Source organism: Alosa sapidissima, chromosome 4 (assembly GCF_018492685.1).
Source record: "Alosa sapidissima isolate fAloSap1 chromosome 4, fAloSap1.pri, whole genome shotgun sequence".
Lineage (NCBI taxonomy): Eukaryota > Metazoa > Chordata > Actinopteri > Clupeiformes > Clupeidae > Alosa > Alosa sapidissima.
In genome coordinates, this window is record NC_055960.1 from 3,443,567 (window position 1) to 3,464,896 (window position 21,330).

The 21,330-nt window shown below is 40.1% G+C and overlaps 1 protein-coding gene across 5 annotated transcripts in view; it reads right to left on the bottom strand.

Annotated features, from left to right (window-relative positions):
• arhgef3 (Rho guanine nucleotide exchange factor (GEF) 3) overlaps positions 1–21,330 on the bottom strand; it is a 42,841-nt gene that overhangs the window by 18,595 nt on the left and 2,916 nt on the right. The window contains exons 2-3 of one of the 5 annotated variants that reach the window (XM_042090032.1): positions 14,300–14,366; positions 6,713–6,775 (exon numbers count right to left, since the gene is read on the bottom strand). In XM_042090032.1, coding sequence (XP_041945966.1) covers positions 6,713–6,775; positions 14,300–14,366 — 130 coding nt within the window. Of the gene's footprint in view, positions 1–84; positions 344–6,712; positions 6,776–8,678; positions 8,866–14,299; positions 14,367–21,330 lie in introns of those variants that run through there. The other 4 variants (XM_042090035.1, XM_042090036.1, XM_042090034.1 and 1 more) reach the window with 4 other exon arrangements.

The window sequence follows — 21,330 nt, forward strand, 5'->3', positions numbered from 1 at the left end:
GATACTGCTATATGCATAGATATGTATATAAATGTAACCCTCCAGACTGACTTAAAGCTGCGGGAATTTGCTTTGAAGGCATACCTCAACTTCTTTGGCTGGGCTGCTGCTCAAGGTTTGCACCTCTATAGAGCAGTTGGCTCTGTTCAGAACGAGGTAAAACGGGTAATCCTTGGCCACCATGCCGTTTCCGTCGGTGGATATGGTAGAAGCAATTGTTGAAGGACAACCGCAAGCTAACCTGCCAGTCACTGTGCCCGCCAGCTCTGCGGAGTTTCGGACCTCCGGTCTAATCTACGCCTGACCATGCATTCCGTGTGTCCCGCGTACCTTCGCTCGCCAGCCAGACGCTACTACAGCGAGCGCTTGTTGCAGCAAGCAGGTTAGAGACACCGTCCAGATGGCTCTACATCTGCATTGCCTACTCAGCGGAACTTTTGGAAGGAGGAGGAGAGGGCGCCACATGCTGGACCAAATTATGTCACGCAAATGAACATGAACTGTCGTCGTGTTAAGCAATGTAACGCTCCAGTTTCACGTCCAAAGCAACATAATTAAGCCCATTCATCGGTTCAGCGACACAGTCAAGGTAAATTGCAAAGACCACATTTGATTAAAAAAGTGTGTGTGTGTGTGTGTGAGAGAGAGAGAGAGAGAGAGACAGTGTGCAAGAGGGAGAGAGAGAAAGAGAGAGGGAGGCTTTTAATTAATGGATTGTGTAGGCCTAATTGTCACAATGTTATACATTCATTCATATAGGACAAAAATAAATCCTCTCGTGCATAGCTGAGTTATTCATGTCGGCCTACTGTCATGAGTGCTCTTTAGTGGTCTGAGTGAAATAAAAAAAAAATCTCAAAATCTCCATGTCCTTATGCAGGCTTGCTCCAGCAGACAGGAAATTGGTCCCGGTTTTAAGAGGCTTTGTTCTGACCAGGCTGACAAGTTCCTGTTATTGTGCTGCTATCAGCCAAGTGGAAGTGTGCCCTAAAGGGAGCTAATTTACCCCCCCCAGCAGTGTTTTGCCTCCAGTCATGTGTTCCACTGTAAACAAACATGGACTGGACCTCCACTATACCAAACTGACTGATAATAAATATTAATTTGTGGATTATATTCAAATGCCATAAAGTAGCCTACTCACATATGTTAGCAGTTCAAATATGGATCTACACTGCATGTGTATGTTCATCAAGGATTTGTAGACATACACAGAAACAATTGTAAACATGGTATTACACACTACAACCATAACAGAATGTCATCTTCATAAAAGAACATTTAGGGAGTATCTGAATATGTGGTGGTAGACAACAATTTAGTTTGTCAATACAATAGACATACAATATGCACAGTAGCTCATTAGATCACTGTAGGTTAATCAATGAAAAAAATAACTGGTACTAGTTTTACCTAGACAATAATTTCAATAAAATGTGAAGATACCTGAGACAAGACTACATCTTGAAATCGTGAAATGGTTTTCATGATAAGCTCTCAGTGGACTTTCTACAACTGTCAACCCTTGCATCTTTGTATCTGGTAATATGGTAACAATTTCCCATGATTGCTTACGCACTATTATCCGGCTTAATGAGCTCAAAATTCAAAACCATCTCACCATTTACCAATGTCAAAACAGATACATTTCCCCAAACTAAAAAAAAATATATTCTCCTTATACATGATTCAAATTTGACAAACTTTTATATATTAGAGCAAAATTCTACACACAGACTCCCAACACATTCACATTAACAGGTGAAATCCTGGCCAAATTCAGTTAATATGACACATACAGTATGATTTATTCATAACTGTGTGAACACAACTCACATGGAATCTGACTTTCTCTATTCTGATTTGGGCCTCTCCATATGTGGTCTTAAACAGGGGTGTAGCACAAAATCCTGGGCCCTATGCATAGGCAGTCCTGATGGGCCCCCATGCATATATTTCAGACTTTTCAAGGGCCCTCTCCCCCCTTGGGGCCCTGGTAATCAGTCCCACTTTTACCCCCAGTTCGCCCCTGCCTATAGCACTTTTACCCCCAGTTCGACGCCCCTGGTCCTAAATCTGATACAGGTCTGAAATATGGATAAACACACACCATTATACAGCCTGCAATTAGTTACTTAGTTACTGTAATCATTGGAGTTATAGAGAGTAGCAGTGTCTGATCTTAACTTGACCTACAATACCTGATATACCCTCTTCAAAATCACTGACATAATATATCTCATAATAAGTCTTCCAAGTGCCTTACTCTGATGATCAAGTACCTTACTATCCCATTGAAAAGGACCCCCATGTGAAGTGCAAACAGGACAAAAATGTTTACATAAATTAACATTTCCCCCAGGCAGGGACAGGCTGGGACTAAAAAAAGGCCCCAGACTTTCTTCCGCATAGACCATGTACATGCGCACACACACCCTTGCTGTCTCACATACTTTGCTAGTCAAGACATCACATTCAAAAATAGGTGGTCACATTTGACAAAAATGCTAATTATTGATTGGGTGCTGCTGGAGAATTTGGATCCCATGGCATAAAATACTTTTGGGCCTCCCAAAGGCCAGGGGGGTTCGGGGGGCATGCTCCCCCGTGACAAACATGTTGAAAAATTCTCCTTAAATGATTTTTACTGGTGAATTCTGTGGAAACTATTGATAAATTGACTTGAAATATATTACATGTATTGATAGCATATTTCAATACAACCTATAAAAACCTACACAGGTTGTTATATTCAACTAATTTTAAGCAAGTCTATTGGGAGTTTAATCTCATCACATACTACACCAATGGAGTAAGCCTAGCTCCTGAGCAAGCTTTGAATAATGTACAGGTCAGGTCACACCTGTTAAACTCACCTTAACATGTCATTTACTGAGGGTAGAAAAAATTCAATCTTATAAACCTTATCTCATAACCTAAACAAAGCAACACTATCAGACCTATGTTTTACCTCTAGTCTGTAGGAAAGGCAGGGGTAGTTCACTGCAAATAACCCCTTATAACATGTAAATGATCTGTTTACGTGTTATATTCTTGTTTTTTAATTAATCTTGTTTTTTATTCATTTAATTAAATATTTTTTTAAGAATGAAGAAGCCTTTACACTTTATGGGGACTTTTAAATTGAAAAGGGGCTATTGTGAGACTGACATGTCATGAGAAATGACATGTCTTTCAGGGCAGTCAATAGGGATTGTATAGGGGTCCATGCCAGGGTTATTTAATGCTATTTAACTTCCACAGTGGCAGGATAATCCAAGATTTCTCCCTCCTCAGGAAGACAAGCCCCTCACCCTCCTGTCTAGAAATAGAAGTACTGGTCAGACAGCCAAGCAAAAGCCAGACACTAACAATAGACACATCAATTTATGTTGTATTTAAAGTCTACTTTTTCACATTGTTCAGTTTTGAGGATATCGCAGGATGTGTCTTTGTACCAACCTAGTTATATAATCACCATGCACTTCTCTTTTATTGAGCAATGCGCCCAGGGGTGTGACAATTAACGACCTAAGGTGTGGTCTGGGGGCAGCTGTGGCCTACTGGTTAGCGCTTCAGACTTGTAACCGGAGGGTTGCTGGTTTGAACCCCGAACAGTAGACACAGCTGAAGTGCCCTTGAGCAAGGCACCTAACCCCTCACTGCTCCCTGAGCGCCGCTGTTGATGCAGGCAGCTCACTGCGCTGGGATTAGTGTGCTTCACCTCACTGTGTGTTCACTGTGTGCTGAGTGTGTTTCACTAATTCACGGATTGGGATAAATGCGGAGACCAATTTTCCCTCACGGGATCAAAAGAGTATATATACTTATACTTTTATCTAAAAATCGCTATCTTACACTATCTAAAAAGCATTACGCCACTGACCAAGAAAAACCTGGTCTATAGCGAAAGGTGCATCTGAAGCACAGCCGAAGATGAGATGTAAGCAGCAACTCCTCTGCAGGATAAATGCCCTTAAGTTTTTTATTCAGTCATTCAAACATTACTGGAATAAGTGTTGCTTTTTTCAGACTATGTGGAATGTAGAATCCCTGTTCCATACGGTCTTGCGTGCAAGCAGATTCCTTCAAATGGTCCGTTCATGCCACCTGGGAATATCAGGGACCGCACCCGTGATTACGCTGTTTTTCCCACTGCGAGTGGTCATGAATGTGGGAAAATCATGGATGCCACAACAAAGGTTAAAGCATACGCTCATTTATCTTAAATAAACAACTGTATTTGCTTAAAGATATGGTGTAAGACACTCATGAAAGAAGGATATGTAGAGTTAAATCAAAATCGATTAAAATCGTAAATCGGGTTTTATCTGAAAAAATCAGAGATTGTTTTTAGGCCATATCACCCAGCCCTAGCTCGACCTTTGATAACGTTTGATGACAAAAACCACCCCCAATGTGGACTGGTCTAACCCCTAAGCTATTCGCCAGTGACCATGCGTTTTATACCGCCAAGATAGGGGCCTATATGTTAATTGGCCTTTAAAGCAGGTCTATGGATACTAATAGGCTTTGTCATTGATGAAAATCTATTTATTTACTATAATTCAATAACAGATGCCCTAATAGGTTACAAAGGACTTGCATAATGGATTTTACTTTGATGTTGGATCCTTTTCTCATACATGCGCCATTAAGACACCATCTAAGACAACAGAATAAAGTTTGGAGCTTTGTAAAAAGAGTAATTAGAGATATTAGTGTGACTCCCCCTGGCAATAGTGCTAGCTAGCTCTTAAGTAAAAACATCATTTTGGTTCGGTGGAGCTAGTCAGTGATGTGTTTGCAAAGTATGGCCAAGTTGATTCTTCCTCTGGCTAAGATTTGGGAGGTTCATGCTTGAGGACATTACTGGCAAAAAATGGCAAAAAAATGTGAATACTTGAATCCCTATATAAATACAAACCAGCAAGCTACTGCAAAATGCAGTTCAACTAGTTCAACATGTAGACCACTGGTTGCCACATTCTAGTGCAGGTCTGCTATAGCAATCAACATCTTGTTTTCTTCATCGGAAGGAAAGTCAGCAGCTGCACCACAGACAATAGACCTGACCTGCTTCTCCTTAGGGTGCAAAGCACAGCTCACTGACTGCACTGCTACTCACCTTGATGAACACATGCCAAACAGGTGCGTGGCCCCACTACCACTCCGCTGCCTTTTCCATGCTCTTCTTTTCCTGCCCTCTGTTTTGCTCTCTATCAGTTCTCTTGCTCCCTCAGTCTTATTATAATGCACTGCCTTCATCATGTTGTAAACATAGAAATGAGAGCAAGTGCAGCGTCAATATGTTTAATGAGTTTAGTTTCATTTTCTTGAAAAGAACTGGGACAAACATAACCTGACTCTCGCCAGATGAATTTCGTTCCGCCTAGCTCCACTGATCCATCTGGGATCGATCCATTGGAGTGTTGCTTCAGAAGGCTGGGCCTAATCAAAAAATGCTTGCATATGATTGAATAAGCCACTTGTCTGTCATCTATTGACGTGCTACTTCAACCACTCACATCGAAGCCAACCCGTGACGCTGATAACAGTCTCACAGTCGCTTCTACGCTATGTCACATCTATGAAACTCCCGCCCTGCGTCCTGATTGGCTGAACCATAAAGTCGGCTGCAGAAATCACTCTCAATGGAAGAGGTCCCAGATGGATGTGAGTGAAGCTAGGCGGAGCTAAGCGGAACGAAATTCATCTGGCGAGAGTCAGGTTAGGACAAACATACACTGTTTACAGCTAAAATACATTGCAAGGGGCACTCTGGTTGCCTCAGGATGATACTAAACACCTCAGAGTTATTAAAATGAATCTGTTAAACTGGTGGTGTCATGAATATTGTCATGACAGGTCACATCAGTGTGCCCTTTCTCTCACCCCTTATGTTTATGTTAAATGAAGCACGATGATTGAGCCCGAACATGACACAATTACACATAGGGAACATAGTGAGATTGCAGTGTCACAGCACAACAATATTTTTGTTTCCATAGTTCAGTTGCTCAACTAATTTTGTTGTCTGAGTCCTACCAGTAAAGGAGTACCAATGAAACAATGGCCAACCATATTACAATAGCAGTACTCAACCCACTTGTCAATGCCTAGCCTCCCCACCCATTCACACCCACATCTACTAAAATACTACTACTCACTACACTACACCCACTACTAAAATACATCCATCAGAACCTATGCAATCATGCATGGCCTGACTTTCCACAAGAAAAAAAGGAAAAGAAAAGAGATTAGTTCTTTGGTCTCTGGTTTTATGCTGTTATGGAAGCAAGGTGAGAAAACTGTGACTTGAAGGAAGTGGTTGTCTTGCTCCATTTCATTGAGTATATTATTGTAGGTTGTAGTCTTCCATTTCTGCCCATAATCAGCTACTGTACTGTAAACTGGTGTAATCAATACTTTCATCGATATATGACTCTACTGTGAGAAGAAAATAATCTGGTCAGTAAAATTTGCTCATTAATAATGTCTATTTGCATGACATGTTTATGGTCACCTAATAAGTGAGTGTGTGTGTATATCTGTGTATGTGTGTGTGAGTGTGTGTCTCAAATAAGTTGGCGTGCTTGTATACATTGCTAGTAAGTGTCGGAGTATATGCTTTGTATCTGCATGTGATGTGTTATGTGTTATGTGTCTGCCTGAAAGAGCAAATCAGAGCAGAGTGTCTCCAACTCACATTGATGTCCAGACTGCGGAGACTGAGCGTGTCCACATCCCTGCTCCTCTGCTTCCTCTTCTTCTGCAAGACAACAAACCAACAAGCCAACAAGCACATACGTAAACAATACATCAGAATAATATGGCTATAAGCCTTCAGCAGAGAAATAAGTCCAGCAGAAAAATAATTGCTCACTGACAATGTACACATCCCATATTCTTAAAAAGCAAATTTAAGTAAATGTAAATATCTTCTGGCCAATCATATTTCAGGGCCTCTGTAATTCTTAATAGTTTAGTAATCCCATCATATCAGCATACCCTACATTAAAAGACAACGCCACGGGTGTGCCTGGGACACGCAATCGTCAGCCTGGCACACCTAAAATATTTTTGGATTTCAAGCTTACCATTACCTCGTCCGTTCTTTTCATTCTAACCTGCCAAACCAACCATAGCTTATTCTAGCAAGCTAGGATGACATGGTTTCCATGTTTAATCCAAGCCCCACCGTCTTGCACTGTAGCCTCACTGCACCCATCAAAACACAGCCAGCGCATTATGGACTCGCCATCGGAGACTCTGACATGACTGTGTTTTTGCACAGCTAATTAAGAAGAAAGTACGTGCTGGGTACTCCTGTTCCTCACTGATCGAGGTCCTTGATGTCTGTCTGAAGAATATTTTCCCAAGCATTAATAGCTTACTTTGGCCAATCGGTTACACAGTCTTTGCTAATCAATAAAAAAAGGCTAGTTCACGTGTTGAGACCTACAATAAAACTCATCTAAATAGGCACTGCATTCTGAGTTTTTTTTATTCTGCCTTAAAATAGCGTATGGCTTATTTTATTCTACTTAGATTTTCATTTAAATTGGAAATGTATTACGGTGCAGCCTCTGAAAGTGAATTATTCTAGTGAGTATCATAGTTTTTGATTGTCATTATGCGATCACGTTCATTTTGAGAGCACTGATAGGCTGTACAGTCGGCTATAGTATTTACATTTCCAGGTCATTTGTGTCCCACCTGTCGTGTCTGCGTCCCTCACTTTTCACTGGGTTGAGGCCATGAAATCTGACAGGCACATCTTATTTATAATATCTGGCTACGCCCCTGCTCTTAGAACAACTTCTTATTTTTGAAGAGTGTAAGCTTTGGTAACGGACTAAAACAACGTTAATCTGTGAGGTTTTGTGTAAGGCTTTAAGTATGCTTGAGTGCTTATGGCATGCTTGGGTTTGAGTGTGTGTTTTCATTGTAAATGCCTATTCCTGTCTTACTCAAAACTACTCTGATGTCATTTTGGTCCCCAAGAAAAGTTTACAATCCTTATCATCCAAAACAAACCCTAGGTTGTTCTTAGATCGGAGTTGTCTTTTAATGCCACTCTTCGGCTTTGTTGATAAAGTTGAAGTCTTCAATGGGCTGCTGTGAGCTGTGTTTCAAAACGAGTGATTAAACCAAATGCCACAGCTTGAACAGGTAGGCTGGGAATAAATTACCTTCTAAGAGTCTACTTACAACTCAACTAAATACAACTAAGTTTTATTTTTTGAATATTTAATTGGTGGGATAATATATAAAGTATATTATTCAACCAACTATTTTAAAAGTTTATACCATAACCACAGAACCTATTATAAACATACTACTAGCTACTAACAGTGGCTAACAGTCTTTATTTACAACAACTATAATCATGATTACATTGAAAAGCAGCCATTCTTCCCTACACATATCCATACACATGCATGCTAACAAATCCTGAAACATGATGTACCCAAACACAAAGAGCAAAAATAACAAAATGACATTCACTGGAAATGTATGCAAAAGGACTCTTTTAAATGTAGAATTCAGGTCATTTGTATAATATTGCTGAAAAGGGGAATCCTGTTAGCAAACTCAGTCTATCATGTCAGCAACATCACATTTTTTCAGTCTATACATACTAAAGCTGTACCAACGAAATGATGACTCACCTTCTGATGGACAAAGAGACAGCACCCCATCATTAGGATCCCAACAATGTGTCTAATTCCCACTAAATGGACACAATCAAGTCACAGTGATATTCCCCAACATGGTCTAGGGCGAGTCCATGGAAAGCTAGTCTCTAACATGCTAGGTTCTCACACAAAGGCCACACAGGTTTTGTGGAAGGATGTCATTTGTGTGTGTGTGTGTGTGTGTGTGTGTGTGTGTGTGTGTGTGTGTGTGTTTATGTAGTAGGAGACAAGTCCTGTTCACTGCAAACAGGATGTGCAGAGGGAAACCACACCGTTGCTATATTGAGGTAGAGGGGCCACAGCCACTTAGACAGCCTTCTTTTTTGTTCTCAGGACTGTTTGTGCACTGTACACATTTAGGCTGTCCAGGGTTGCGTTGTGCTCCTCCTGCTCCTGCAGGAGCAACAGGGCCAATAGATGCCTTTACATTGCCTGTCATTTTACAACCTCAAATCAGAACAAGTTGGGACGTTGTGTAAAATGCAAATAAAAACAGAATGTGATCATCTGCAAATCTTGTACACCCATATTTAGTTGTAAAAAGGACATAGACAACATATCAAATGTGACTGTGTCATGGTTAATATATGTTTTTTTTTTAATTTGATGAAGCAATACGTTGGGACAGGGGCAACACAATGCTTGAAAAAGTTGTGTAATGATAAAGACAACAACAGGAGGAATATTTCACAATTAATTAGGGTAACTGGCACCATGATTGGATATAAAAAGAGCATCACAGAGTGTGGGCAAATGATGAATCAATAAAAAAAAATAATGATGAAATTGCAAAGAATTTAAGGATTTCATCATCTGCAGTACATAACACCATTCAAATACTGAGAGAATTCAGAGAAATCTTTGCAAACAAGGGACAGAGCTGAAAAACAATATTGGATGGCCGTGGTCTTTAGGACCTCAGATGACACTGCAATAAAACCAGACCTGTTTCTGCAAAGAAAATCATTGTATGGGGTCAAACTTCAGATAACCATTGTCTATAAGCACAGTTTGATACTCAATTTACAAACGCTAGTGTAAACTTTACCATGCAAAAGAAGAAATTGTATTTAGACATGATACAGAAATGCCACCGTCTTATCTGGCCCTGAGCTCGTTTAAAATAATGGATTTATAATGGGCAAGCTGTTGTGAACTAATGCTCCAATACTATAATAATGTAAATACTATACAATGCAAAATTCCTTGGACTTCCCTCAGATCTACTCACACTACAACCTTTATGTAAATATTAATCAACAGCAACAACTACAAAGCCCACAATGCATTTGTGAGTATTTCACTGGTGCTCTCAAGTGGACACCTTCCCTGTGGCCCAGTGGTCAGTGTTGTGTTGAATTAGGCCCAAATCACCTCCAGGAGGCCCAGTGGTCAGTGTTGTGTTAAATTAGGCCCAAAACACCTCCAGTAGGCTCAACAGCAGTGTCTAGCATCCCAGACCCAGCCTTTCAAATTCACAAAAGGTTAGGCACCAGAGACAAAGACAAGATAACGCTTTCACATGCATATTGGTATCGCCAACTAATCCAAACCCTGCACTTCCACTCTGCATCAGGCCAATGGAATCCCCATGCTGGAATGGGCCTGGTGCATGCTGCACCGCTTCTTGCAGAATACACTTCTTCCCTGTTTGCACTGTTGGAGCAGCCTGTTGGAGCAGCCTGTTGGAGCAGCTTGTTGGAGCAGCCTGTTGGAGGTGCTTTTGACTGCTGGATCCAAGACTGTGACAAAGTCATCTCCAGGCTGGATTAGCTGGTATCCTTCACCAAGCTGATCATTGATAAATGGAAAATTAATTTTCCATACAATGCAGTAGCCTTGGAACCACACAACTTTTATAGTGCATTTGAATTTGGTCTGGCAGATCGGATCCACCCATTGCAGTCGATTTCTAAATCACTGAAAACCCAGAAATGGGAAATATACTCAGGCAAGGTGCTACATTCCTAGTGCTATAGGTAGGGGATTTCTCACAGCAGCCAATCAACAACCAATTCTATTAACCATCAAAAACAAAACCACTAATAAAGCCAACGTTGTGGGCAAAAACATCACCAACTTGCAAATTGCAATGACAAATAGAGACAAATGTTTAGTATCATGGTGGTATGCAGTGAGATTTTTCATAGTAAATGTGTGACATGAGAGAAAAAAAGTTTGGAAACATTGATGTAGACAAATATTACTAATCCAACCTTTCAGGACATGAATGAAAAAGCAACAGGCTCTTTGAAGAGAGGCCAGATAGTAGCGCTGGTTACATTGTCTGTTGGGAAAAGACAGAAACAGCACAGCAGCAAAGATGGCCTGCCCTGACATTTGCAAGATCAAGCCTGCGGCCAAAGCCTCCACTGACAGGCAAAAGGAAACCAAACCCTGTTGATTTGGTCAGGCATCTTAGTGCTGGATAAATGGCAATCATAGTAGACCATTGCATTGATCATTTTGACCATTGCATTGATCACATTGATCACGTTGACACTGTAAACTCCAGTGACTGACCAGAATGTGCTCACCTGATTCTGTAATAGGCCTATTCCTTCCCCATGAATCTCCAGAATCTAAACGCTTGGCTAAACTCAGCTTGGGCAGGGCTGTGAAATGCATCAATAAATCCTGTTTTACAGTCAAGGCAGAGTGGTCAAGAATATAATGTAATAATGTAATAATTAGCATCACATGTCAGGGAATCTATTTGCAGTCTGGACAAGCTCAAATAGTCTGAGTTAAGACTAACAATCCAAGCATGGCTCTCCAAGGACTGGCAGCCAGCTCCAGTAGAGTACAGATATACAGTGCATCGCCTGAGTTTTTTAGATGTTGAAATTCCTATGTAATGACAATAAGTCTTATTATTACGATCCAGTGATGCCTGCCTTGAATGAACTTCTGTTCCCTGACTCCTTATGGCAAGCCCTTGACTGTGATCACGGACATGCTAAATCTAGCTTTTTTCAGTTGCGGCCTTTTATAAGGTCAAACCCATCTTTAACTTTAAGATCTTACTAGTAACTTAAAAGCCTTTCCATGGCAGAGCCCCCACCCATCTCTCAGACTTGTTACACACATACTGTATATAAGGAAGATCATTCAGATCCGCTAGTCAATCTCTTCTGAATGTCTCCAAAGCTGAATATAAACACTGAGGAGATTGTGTTTGCCGTTTTGGTTTGGCCTTTAGCTTTGTATGTTTTGTTATTGCTGTTACTGTCATTTTTTACTTTTCATTGTTTCTTTGTTTTTCAAAGAACAGCACTCTGGTCAACTGCCACTGACATTATAGGATTGTGAAATACAAACAGATTAAAACCTTTTTTTAATCTCTCCATCATCATACAGTTGTGGTGAAGGTAAATTATGTTTTGTTTAGAGAATAATAATAATAATAATAATAAAGCTTTATTTGTATAGCACCTTTCATACACAGAATGCAGCTCAAAGTGCTTTACATTTGAAGCATGTAACACAATAATAGTCAGTCAGTCATTATCAATCACTTTTCTTTGCTGTTTATGATATACTTAGCAACATATCAAAAATATAGAAAATGACGTCATAAGACTGGCAGCCTTAACCCTCTTACCCCCCACAAGCACGCCATATGGCAGCTGTGGCAAGGAAAAACTCCCATATTCCAGGAAGAAACCTTGAGCAGAACCTGACTTAATAGGGGGAGCCCATCTGCTTCTGGCTGGCTGCGCCCTCCAATAGTAGCAGATGTAGAATAATCTGAAAATGTAGTCTACAGGATAAGATGAGTTAACTAAAAGCTTTCCTGTACAGGTATGTTTTCAGATCTTTTTTAAAAATATTTACTGAACTCGCCTGCTTGATGTACAGAGGCAGGGTGTTCCATAGTTTGGGGGCATAATGGATAAACGCAGCTTCTCCACTTTGTTTGTGGAGCACTTTGGGTACGATTAAAAGATTAGAATTGGATGATCTAAGTTTCCTTTGTGGTTGATAAGATATTAAAAGCTCAGAGATATATGAAGGTGCTATGCCGTTCAGAGCTTTGTAAGTAATTAACATAACCTTAAAATCAATTATATAGGAAATAGGGAGCCAGTGCAGTTCAGCCAACACAGGGGTGATGTGTTCTCTCTTCTTAGTCTTAGTTAAAAGTCTAGCCGCAGAGTTCTGTATGAGTGCCAATTTCTTTAGATGTTTTTTGGGAAGACCAGTGAAAAGTGCATTGCAGTAGTCTAACCTGCTAGTGATAAAGGCGTGAATTAGTTTTTCTGCATCTTGTTGAGTTAAAAAGGGCCGCACTTTGGCAATGTTTCTCAAGTGGAAATAGGCTGTCTGAGTAACTTTACTGATATGGGGCTTAAAACTTAACTCTGCATCTAAGATGACACCGAGGCTTGTTACTTTTGGTTTGACCTGGTGTGCCAAGTTCCCCAGATTACTAAGAATAATATCTCGCTTTAGTTTTGGTCCAACCAGAAGTACCTCTGTTTTGTCATCATTTAGTTTCAAAAAGTTTTTGCTCATCCACTGATTAATGGAGGTTAGGCATGCAGTGAGGGAGCAAAGGCCATCTGGGTTAGTTGGCTCCACAGAAAGATACAATTGGGTATCATCTGCGTAGCTGTGGAAGTTGTGGAAGAAACTTTTTCTCTAACACAAATATCACATCTCTGTATGAAGACAGTATGAAGGAGGAAGGAATGACATCACACAGAGTCTGAAGCCTAAGAGGACAATAAAGCATCTACTCCTTGCACACAGACCAGAGAGCTCAACAAATTTGACCTTACATGTAGAAACACATACATTCTGTCCTTTCCACCTTTGCTTATGTATTAATCTTAGGCAGAGAAGCCCAGTACAAAATCCTTCTACAAAGGTCCACTCAACAAGGTGCTGCCTGTCCTATCATTTTAAATTACTTATATCTATAATGCACAAGAAAACAAAACTATGCTACTTTCAGCTAAAGCTGTGCATGAATAGTGTAAACACACACACACACACACACACACACACACACACACACACACACACACACACTCATTAATCAGGCAAGCATAAACACAACTAAGCAACCATATTTCATTTGGAAGACTGACTGTATCCTTTGCATTTTGCATGGTGCATGGTATATGACTGCATTTAGACACTATATATTACTGTATTGACATGATCATTTTGATCAAAGGAAATTTGTGTTGAACTGTGTGTGTGTGTGTGTGTGTGTGTGTGTGTGTGTGTGTGTGTGTGTGTGTGTGTGTGTGTGTGTGTGTGTGTGCGTTTATGTACACTATGCATGTTTCTATGAGTAGCAGGATATCAATATCCCCCATGAATGTGAATGTATATTTTCATGAGAATACATGAGAGGTCAGAAAAAGTAAAAACATTTTGTATATGAGGGATTGTGTATGGCTCAGTACATTTCTGACTGACAATATACTATTTCTGAATTGAATTTTAGGCTACACAGAATGTGTCAGAGAGAGGGAAGAATTTCAGTATGCATTTTAAAGCAGTGTCACAGAGAGGGGAGAATGTCAGGGCAGATACCTGCATATGAGGCAGTTGAAGTTTGAGTATAAGCATAGACTCACCCCACGGAACATCCAGTTCTCTGTAGAAGTGAAGAGTGAAAAGGAGCTTTTTTCTTGCAGCGTCGGCCTAAGAAAGGGTGGGGGGAAGTAAACAAAACAGTTCAGAGGTCATCTATCGTCGTACTCACACAACACAACACAGAACACACTGACTTCACTCTCAACATCAACATGATCACAACAGTCTGTGGAGAACTGCCTCTCAGATGTCATAGGCATGGGCACTCAATAACTTCCAATGCATTCATTGCACTAATGAAGTTAAAAATGGCCTCCAATGACATCTCAGGGCCTTGGAGGAACACCAGTGCTAAAGGGAAGCTGTGAGCGTCCAGCCTGCCAGAGCAGCAGACTCAGTGACTAGTCAGCATTTGACCGACTCACTTTGAGAACTGGAGGGTCTGTAGGCCGTGTGGCTAATTACACACAAATGTAATGAATTATATGCCTCAGTAAAGCTTAGGAGCCTTTAATTGATGGTGTCTCTTTGATGACGTCAAAATGCCAACATAGATGTCCCTGGAGAGGCAAACAAAGAAAACACAATGCCAAATATGTCCATAACCCAGTTTGCAGTGAGCAAGTCTTGCTGGATGCACAGAAGGCAGCACAGACAATCCAAATCTATGTTCTTAGTATTCATGTTGTATTTGAAAGGAATCATGAGAAATGAAAGCTGGTTTATAGGTGGCTGTTTCTGTCATTTGCCACCACATAAAAGTATAACTTTTATAGGCCTAGAACTAGTGTTTCATGCAAAATTGTTATTAGGAATCTGATGGTCAATTGAGTGTCTGCAAGAAAATGTTCTGCAAAGCAACAAGATGAAGAGAAGGGGGATATGGGAAGAGACATAGAATGGAATGGCATGTTCTATGTTTGAGTGAGATGTTGCTGTTAAGAACTTGCAGTAGTTTGGATTGGAAGGTCTGTAGAGGAATGTTTTGTATTATTTTTCAGGGATTCCTGAGGCCATCTAGTGGTAAGTGCATCAAGATACAGAAAAAAAAACATCAACCTGGCACACAGAATAAGTAATTTTACAGTAAGCCCTTGACCCTTTGAGGAGTATTATCACAAATATGTAATGATAAGACAGACACCATGCCATAAAAATGGTTGCCTGATACAATGTCCTGTCATAAGGTGCACTGACAGTCTTCATCCAGTTTGAAGCTATGAAGCTAGAATTTTAAAGTTATGTCACTTAAAATTCAGAGTGCTATAATGACAATAAAAATAGTAGTAACATGACATGATGATCATGCCAGGATATGACATGCGATGATATTGCATATTACATTTTACAAGTCGAGCGTGGGCAGCGTGGGGAGTCATATCAACACTATTCACACACAACTATGAAATCTCACGCTTTTATGGTCACATTTCAAACATGTCAAACACAAGCAGCAAAAAAGTTGCTGTTTACTTGGCATGGCATGATCTTATAAAAGTTCCAAATGACAATCTGTCAATATTAGCGGAGCTGTAAGAGGTGAGATGAAACAAGCAGAAGAGGCAGGATATCAAAGAGCCACTCCATTTCCATGCATAGAAATCTATGTATCTTTGGTATCTGGTGTTTGGTCTCTCTCTCTCTCTCGCCTATAGATGAGTTTGACTCAGAACTGGTGTGCCTTTATTTAATTCTCGGAAATTTCATTGAGGGAATCCCTCATTTACAATGAATTTTACAATGAACGAGATTACATGGTCACTAATCAATTAAATATAATATGGAGGAAAATAGAGGAAAATATAAATATAAAAATACAAACATAAATATTTAATATATAAAATATATAAAATATAAAAAATAAATAAGATAGGAAGAATAAGATAATAAATAAGAAAATAAGTAAAATGATAAAAGAATATTGTGAATCAAATGAGTGAGATGGATAAGATAAACAAATGAGTAAAATGAATGAGATAATAAATTAAAATCCAATAAGTAATAGATATATATAAATATATATAAAAGAGTGAGTGTGAATACAAAGTCTACACTCTGTAGCTGTATAATCACGCAGAGGCTGGTGATGACTTAAGAAGCATCCGCTTGGACTGTAAAACACACTGAATGATGGCATGGAATACATTTGCACTTGTGCGTTTCCTGCAGTACTGAGAGGGAGACTCAGCTGAGAGTCTTGGCCCAGAGCAGGAGCTAACCTTATTTACCTGTAATCGTCATCATGGGCTTTCTGTTATCTGCTTCTTTGAAAGTGGGCTTAACTTAATAACAGGCATAAAGACACCAAAACAATATGTCAATATCATTAGTCTCAAGAGATTAAATGCTAGATAATGGTCATAAAGACCTTCATTAAGTCAAAATGTCAGTGAAACAAAAGAGCAGTATGAAAAGAAATAAGAATAGAAATCAATTCTACACAAATAAGAAAGCAAAACAGAGCAGAAAAGAGCAGGGCAGTGGAGATGAGAATCCAGTGCAGTGAGAATCCAGTGCAGTGTAGTGAGAAGAGAATCCAGTGCAGTGTAGTGAGAATCCAGTGCAGTGTAGTGAGAAGAGAATCCAGGGCAGTGTAGTGAGAATCCAGTGCAGTGTAGTGAAAATCCAGTGTAGTGAGAATCCAGTGCAGTGAGAATCCAGTGCAGTGAGAATCCAGTGCAGTGAGAATCCAGTGCAGTGAGAATCCAGTGCAGTGAGAATCCAGTGCAGTGCTAGTGAGTGTAAATGGCTGTGGCCGGCGAGTTCATCTGTGTGTGTACCAAAACTATCCCAGGTAATGTCAGATAATGTAGTAACTTTAATGTTAACTTTAATATTAACTTTAATGCTGCATATTTTGAAAAATGTAAAGCCATGTGAGAATAAAGGCTTTTTAAAATATTTAATTCTCATGAGTGCCTCAGATTTTTCTTTCTAAATATTTAATGAACTGCAATGAAACATGTTTAACTTCTTGGCTCTCTGTTTTTGGCTGTATAAATCTCTGCTGCTTATACCACCACTCTACTTGACAAAACGTGAGGACACATTACTGAAACTTGCTGTTACCTAGTTAGCTCAATAGTTGTAGACAGAAACGGCTTACTACTGGATTAAGAAAGGCATCATCCTGAAACATATATCTCTGTTTCATGAACATGTTTTGTGGTGATGGAAGGGAAAAGCTGGGAGTGACAGAGCCTCAGCATTGCAGCTTCCTGTCCTGTCACCTCCGCTACCTGTATCAGAGAGAGCAGCTGTTTCCTGCTGCCTCCTCCTTTGACCTCCACGCTCAGCAAAACACTGAGTTTCCATGGTTACAACCACCACCACCTGGATACCCCCCCCCCCACACACACACACACACACAGCAACAAAGCAACAATTTCCAGTAATGTATTAGGACCAAGACTGAATAACTATGTAGGTATTTATGCACCCTACACTACTTCATTCTTTTAAGTGTGTGTATGTACGTGTATATGTGCACATGCAAGTGTGGGAGGTGGAGTGTGGGTGAGAATATGTTTGTGTGTATGGGTAGGGTTGAATACATTTATTTCTTTCATATTTATTAATTGAACACACTGTTAGGACTGCTAACCAATTTCATTGTACCCTGTGCAATGACAATAGAGGAATTCTGCTGGTTTTTTTCACAGAATTACAACCACAACACCATTTCCACAGAGATAGCTCCAAGCTCCACTCTACTTTGACCTTTAGAGGTATGTTATAGGTTATACCACTGATCCGATACCATGAACAACATCAAATAACTAAAATGAGCTTGTGATAAGATAGTTGTGTATTATGGTAGCCTAAATGGTAAGTAAACAGTATTTTTTTGTACTTGGCATGCTTGATGCAGGAGAAATGAACTGGCATAAACATTGATGGAAACAAAGGACAAATAACCATGGCCAGATGACTGGATTGGGGCATTTTCAAAGTGAGTATCTACTAATTACTGACCGTGATCTGAAAACAGGGTGCTGGCCAATAAAGGCTCATCGATGCACAAGGACAACAAATGACAACCAATTAGCCATCCATTGCTCCTATCAAATGTCCCTCAGGCATCCATTTTAGGCCCTCTGCTATTCTCCCTATATCTGCCCCCTCTCGGCTCCATCTTTAACAAGCACAACTTCACTAGATCACTGCTATGCAGGTGACTCAGTTTTACTTTGGAGAGCCTGTTTAATTGCCTTAATGACATACAGAGTTGGATGGTTATACATTTCTTACAATTAAATGAAAAGAAAACAGAGATCACTATTTTTGGTCCACTCAGCTCTGTTGCTAAGCTAAGAAATGCACTTGGGCCACTGGCTGTAAATTGCCAGAGGAGAAAGTCTCTCTCTCGAGGGAGAAAAGCGCACCCCTCCCTCGGTACACAATGGCGTGGGAGAAAAGGAACAGGGCTTCAGAATGCATCGCTACGTTGCCCCGCGATTATAAAAGTAATGACTGGCCTGACCATGCGGTAGCAGCCTACTACACTACTACTACACTACTACTACACTACTACTAGTCTATATATAAGAGCTGTGGACCAGGAGCTATGTGTGTGTCAGTCATCCATTCCTTCAAGAATAGAGCGGTTGTGTGCATCGTCCCAGGCCCAAGTCTCCACTATCCTGTCTGCGTGTGTGTGTGCGTGCGTGCGCGCGTGCGTGTGTATGTGTGTGTGCGCATGCATGCATGAGTTGTAGTATGCTACATGCGTCATGCATTCGTTGGTCTACCTTAAATATATATATATAAGTTTGGGGTGCCTTGAGATTTTTCATGACTACTACTGGATTAAGAAAGGCATCATCCTGAAACGGTGCCGTGGTACCAGTACCGGTAAAGGGTGCCGCGACTGAAAAAAGGTTGAGAAACACTGTCCTAAGTAGATGATGTGATGATGAGTCCTATTTTCTTTAACATCACACATGGAAAATAACACTGAACTATCAGAGACTTTTAAACTTAATGTACACATTGGTACATACATACATGTTTGACAATATAACCTCTGCTGCCTTCTGGTGGCTGGCTGCTGTAAAATATTTGGGATTCACATTCTCTGCCTCACAGACACATATGGAAGGCTGTGTACCGCCACTTGGGAATAAAATAGTCCACAAACTATCTCAGAATTCTTTAGACTCTGAGTTGAAATTCTGAGATACTTAGTCAGAATTCTGAGAAGTTAAAAATTTGAAATACTTTGCATCTCATAATTCAGATCACACGTCAAGAGCACATTGACAGCATGTGCACTGCGCATGAGCAGAACCCTGCTCCAGGAGAAGCAACAACACTGAAAGAACGTTACTGCATTAAGTCTAGTGTAGTGAGCTCTGTACTTACAGGGAAAAACATGCATCTCCACGTTGCATCATTCTCACCATGTCCATAAATATTGCAAGAATATTCACCCAACATATTCCACAACATTCAAAAGATGTTTTTGTTTGTGTAACAGGCAGCAATAGGCTACTGTGTATTCTTTGTTGGAAGGTTATGCGAAAATACGAGATGCATAATCCTTCATTCATTGATTGAATGCCTGAGATTCTACACTGTCTTGCCTGTTTAGAGACGTCTATATAACTCAACCGATAATTGTGCCCAGTGCAGTGTGCTTGTTGTATTTAATAAATTGCAATAAGCTCCAAAATGTACAAGTTTTGTGATCTTACATCAATAAAACTGCTTGTCAAGGAGCCTATTCAAACTAACCATAAATCAATTAAGACGACAATCTGAACTCCCTCTTGAAGCGTCTGGAAAAAACTAAATTCACACGCCAAGAATAGGGTCAGTTGCAGGCGTGCATGCGTTGGCTTTGTTTGCTGAAACATGTTGAAAACTGGAGTATGCCTAGGGTGCAGGTGGCGTGAGGAGTGCACCAAGAGGCCAAGGCCTTCAGGAGGCGCTGCGCAGCGTGTTCCATGTTGTGTGCATAAAGCCACACATAGCCATAAAGCTGTAATAATTCATTGAATTGATAAAAGATCTAGAAGTTTTGCAAGTCATGGATACCTTTTTACTTCACCATCACATCTAAGTATTAATAGTTTTTGGTATTTATAATAATAATAATAACAACACATGTTGTTATAATGTTTACTTTAAATACTTAATAATGTATTATTTATGCAGATTTTGATTAATAGGCCAACTTAATTTTCTGTATTGTTGTCTAAGCGCAGAAAAGCATCTTCTGGCCCCAGCAGTGGCGTGACTGGCTGGGGCACCTGCACCGTACGCCGGCGACCCGGGTTCGATTCCCGCCCCGTGGTCCTTTCCGGATCCCACCCCGACTCTCTCTCCCACTCACTTCCTGTCAATCTCCACTACCCTATCTGATTAAAGGCATAAAAAGCCCAAAAAATATACTTAAAAAAAAAAAAAAAGAAAAGAAAAGCATCTGCTAAATACCATAACCATGAAATGGATTTGGATTGTTTGTTGTATCATGAAAGGCCTGTGAGGTGGCATTGGCCTTCAATATACAAATGGTTTCTGAATTGCATACCTTGCACAACTCATATTACACTCAAATAACGTTTCGATTTTTGCGTTCACTTCTAAATCAGATTGGTTCAGATATGGACAGATTTTGATGCTAGCATTGTGTTAGCTTATGCTTCAGTCAACATTTGCAAGGCTCAAATGCTACTGAAGAATTGTGTGATGAGAAGAGATCACTTCAGTTAATAAAATGTACATGCATGTGAACTTAAGTTTATATTCCAAGAAAGTAGTTTGTTTGTTCTTGTATGCAATTGTTCCAAACACGGATCAGCGGTTAAACTAAAACAGCACACACAGATATCCAATAAGTCACATTGTGTTGGGTAATATCAGTCTAATGACATGAACGGTTTCATAAACAAAGCTATAGAGATTCAGGTGTTCTTTTGCATCCTTATCGATATGATAAGAGGCTCCTCTACCTGACTTACATCACCTGCAGTCTGACAAGCAGTGCACTTTGCTCCATTGCAAGATAGGCCATCATGAAAAAAAATAAGTGTGGTGCTATTTTGCTTTCTCACTTACTGTAATTTTG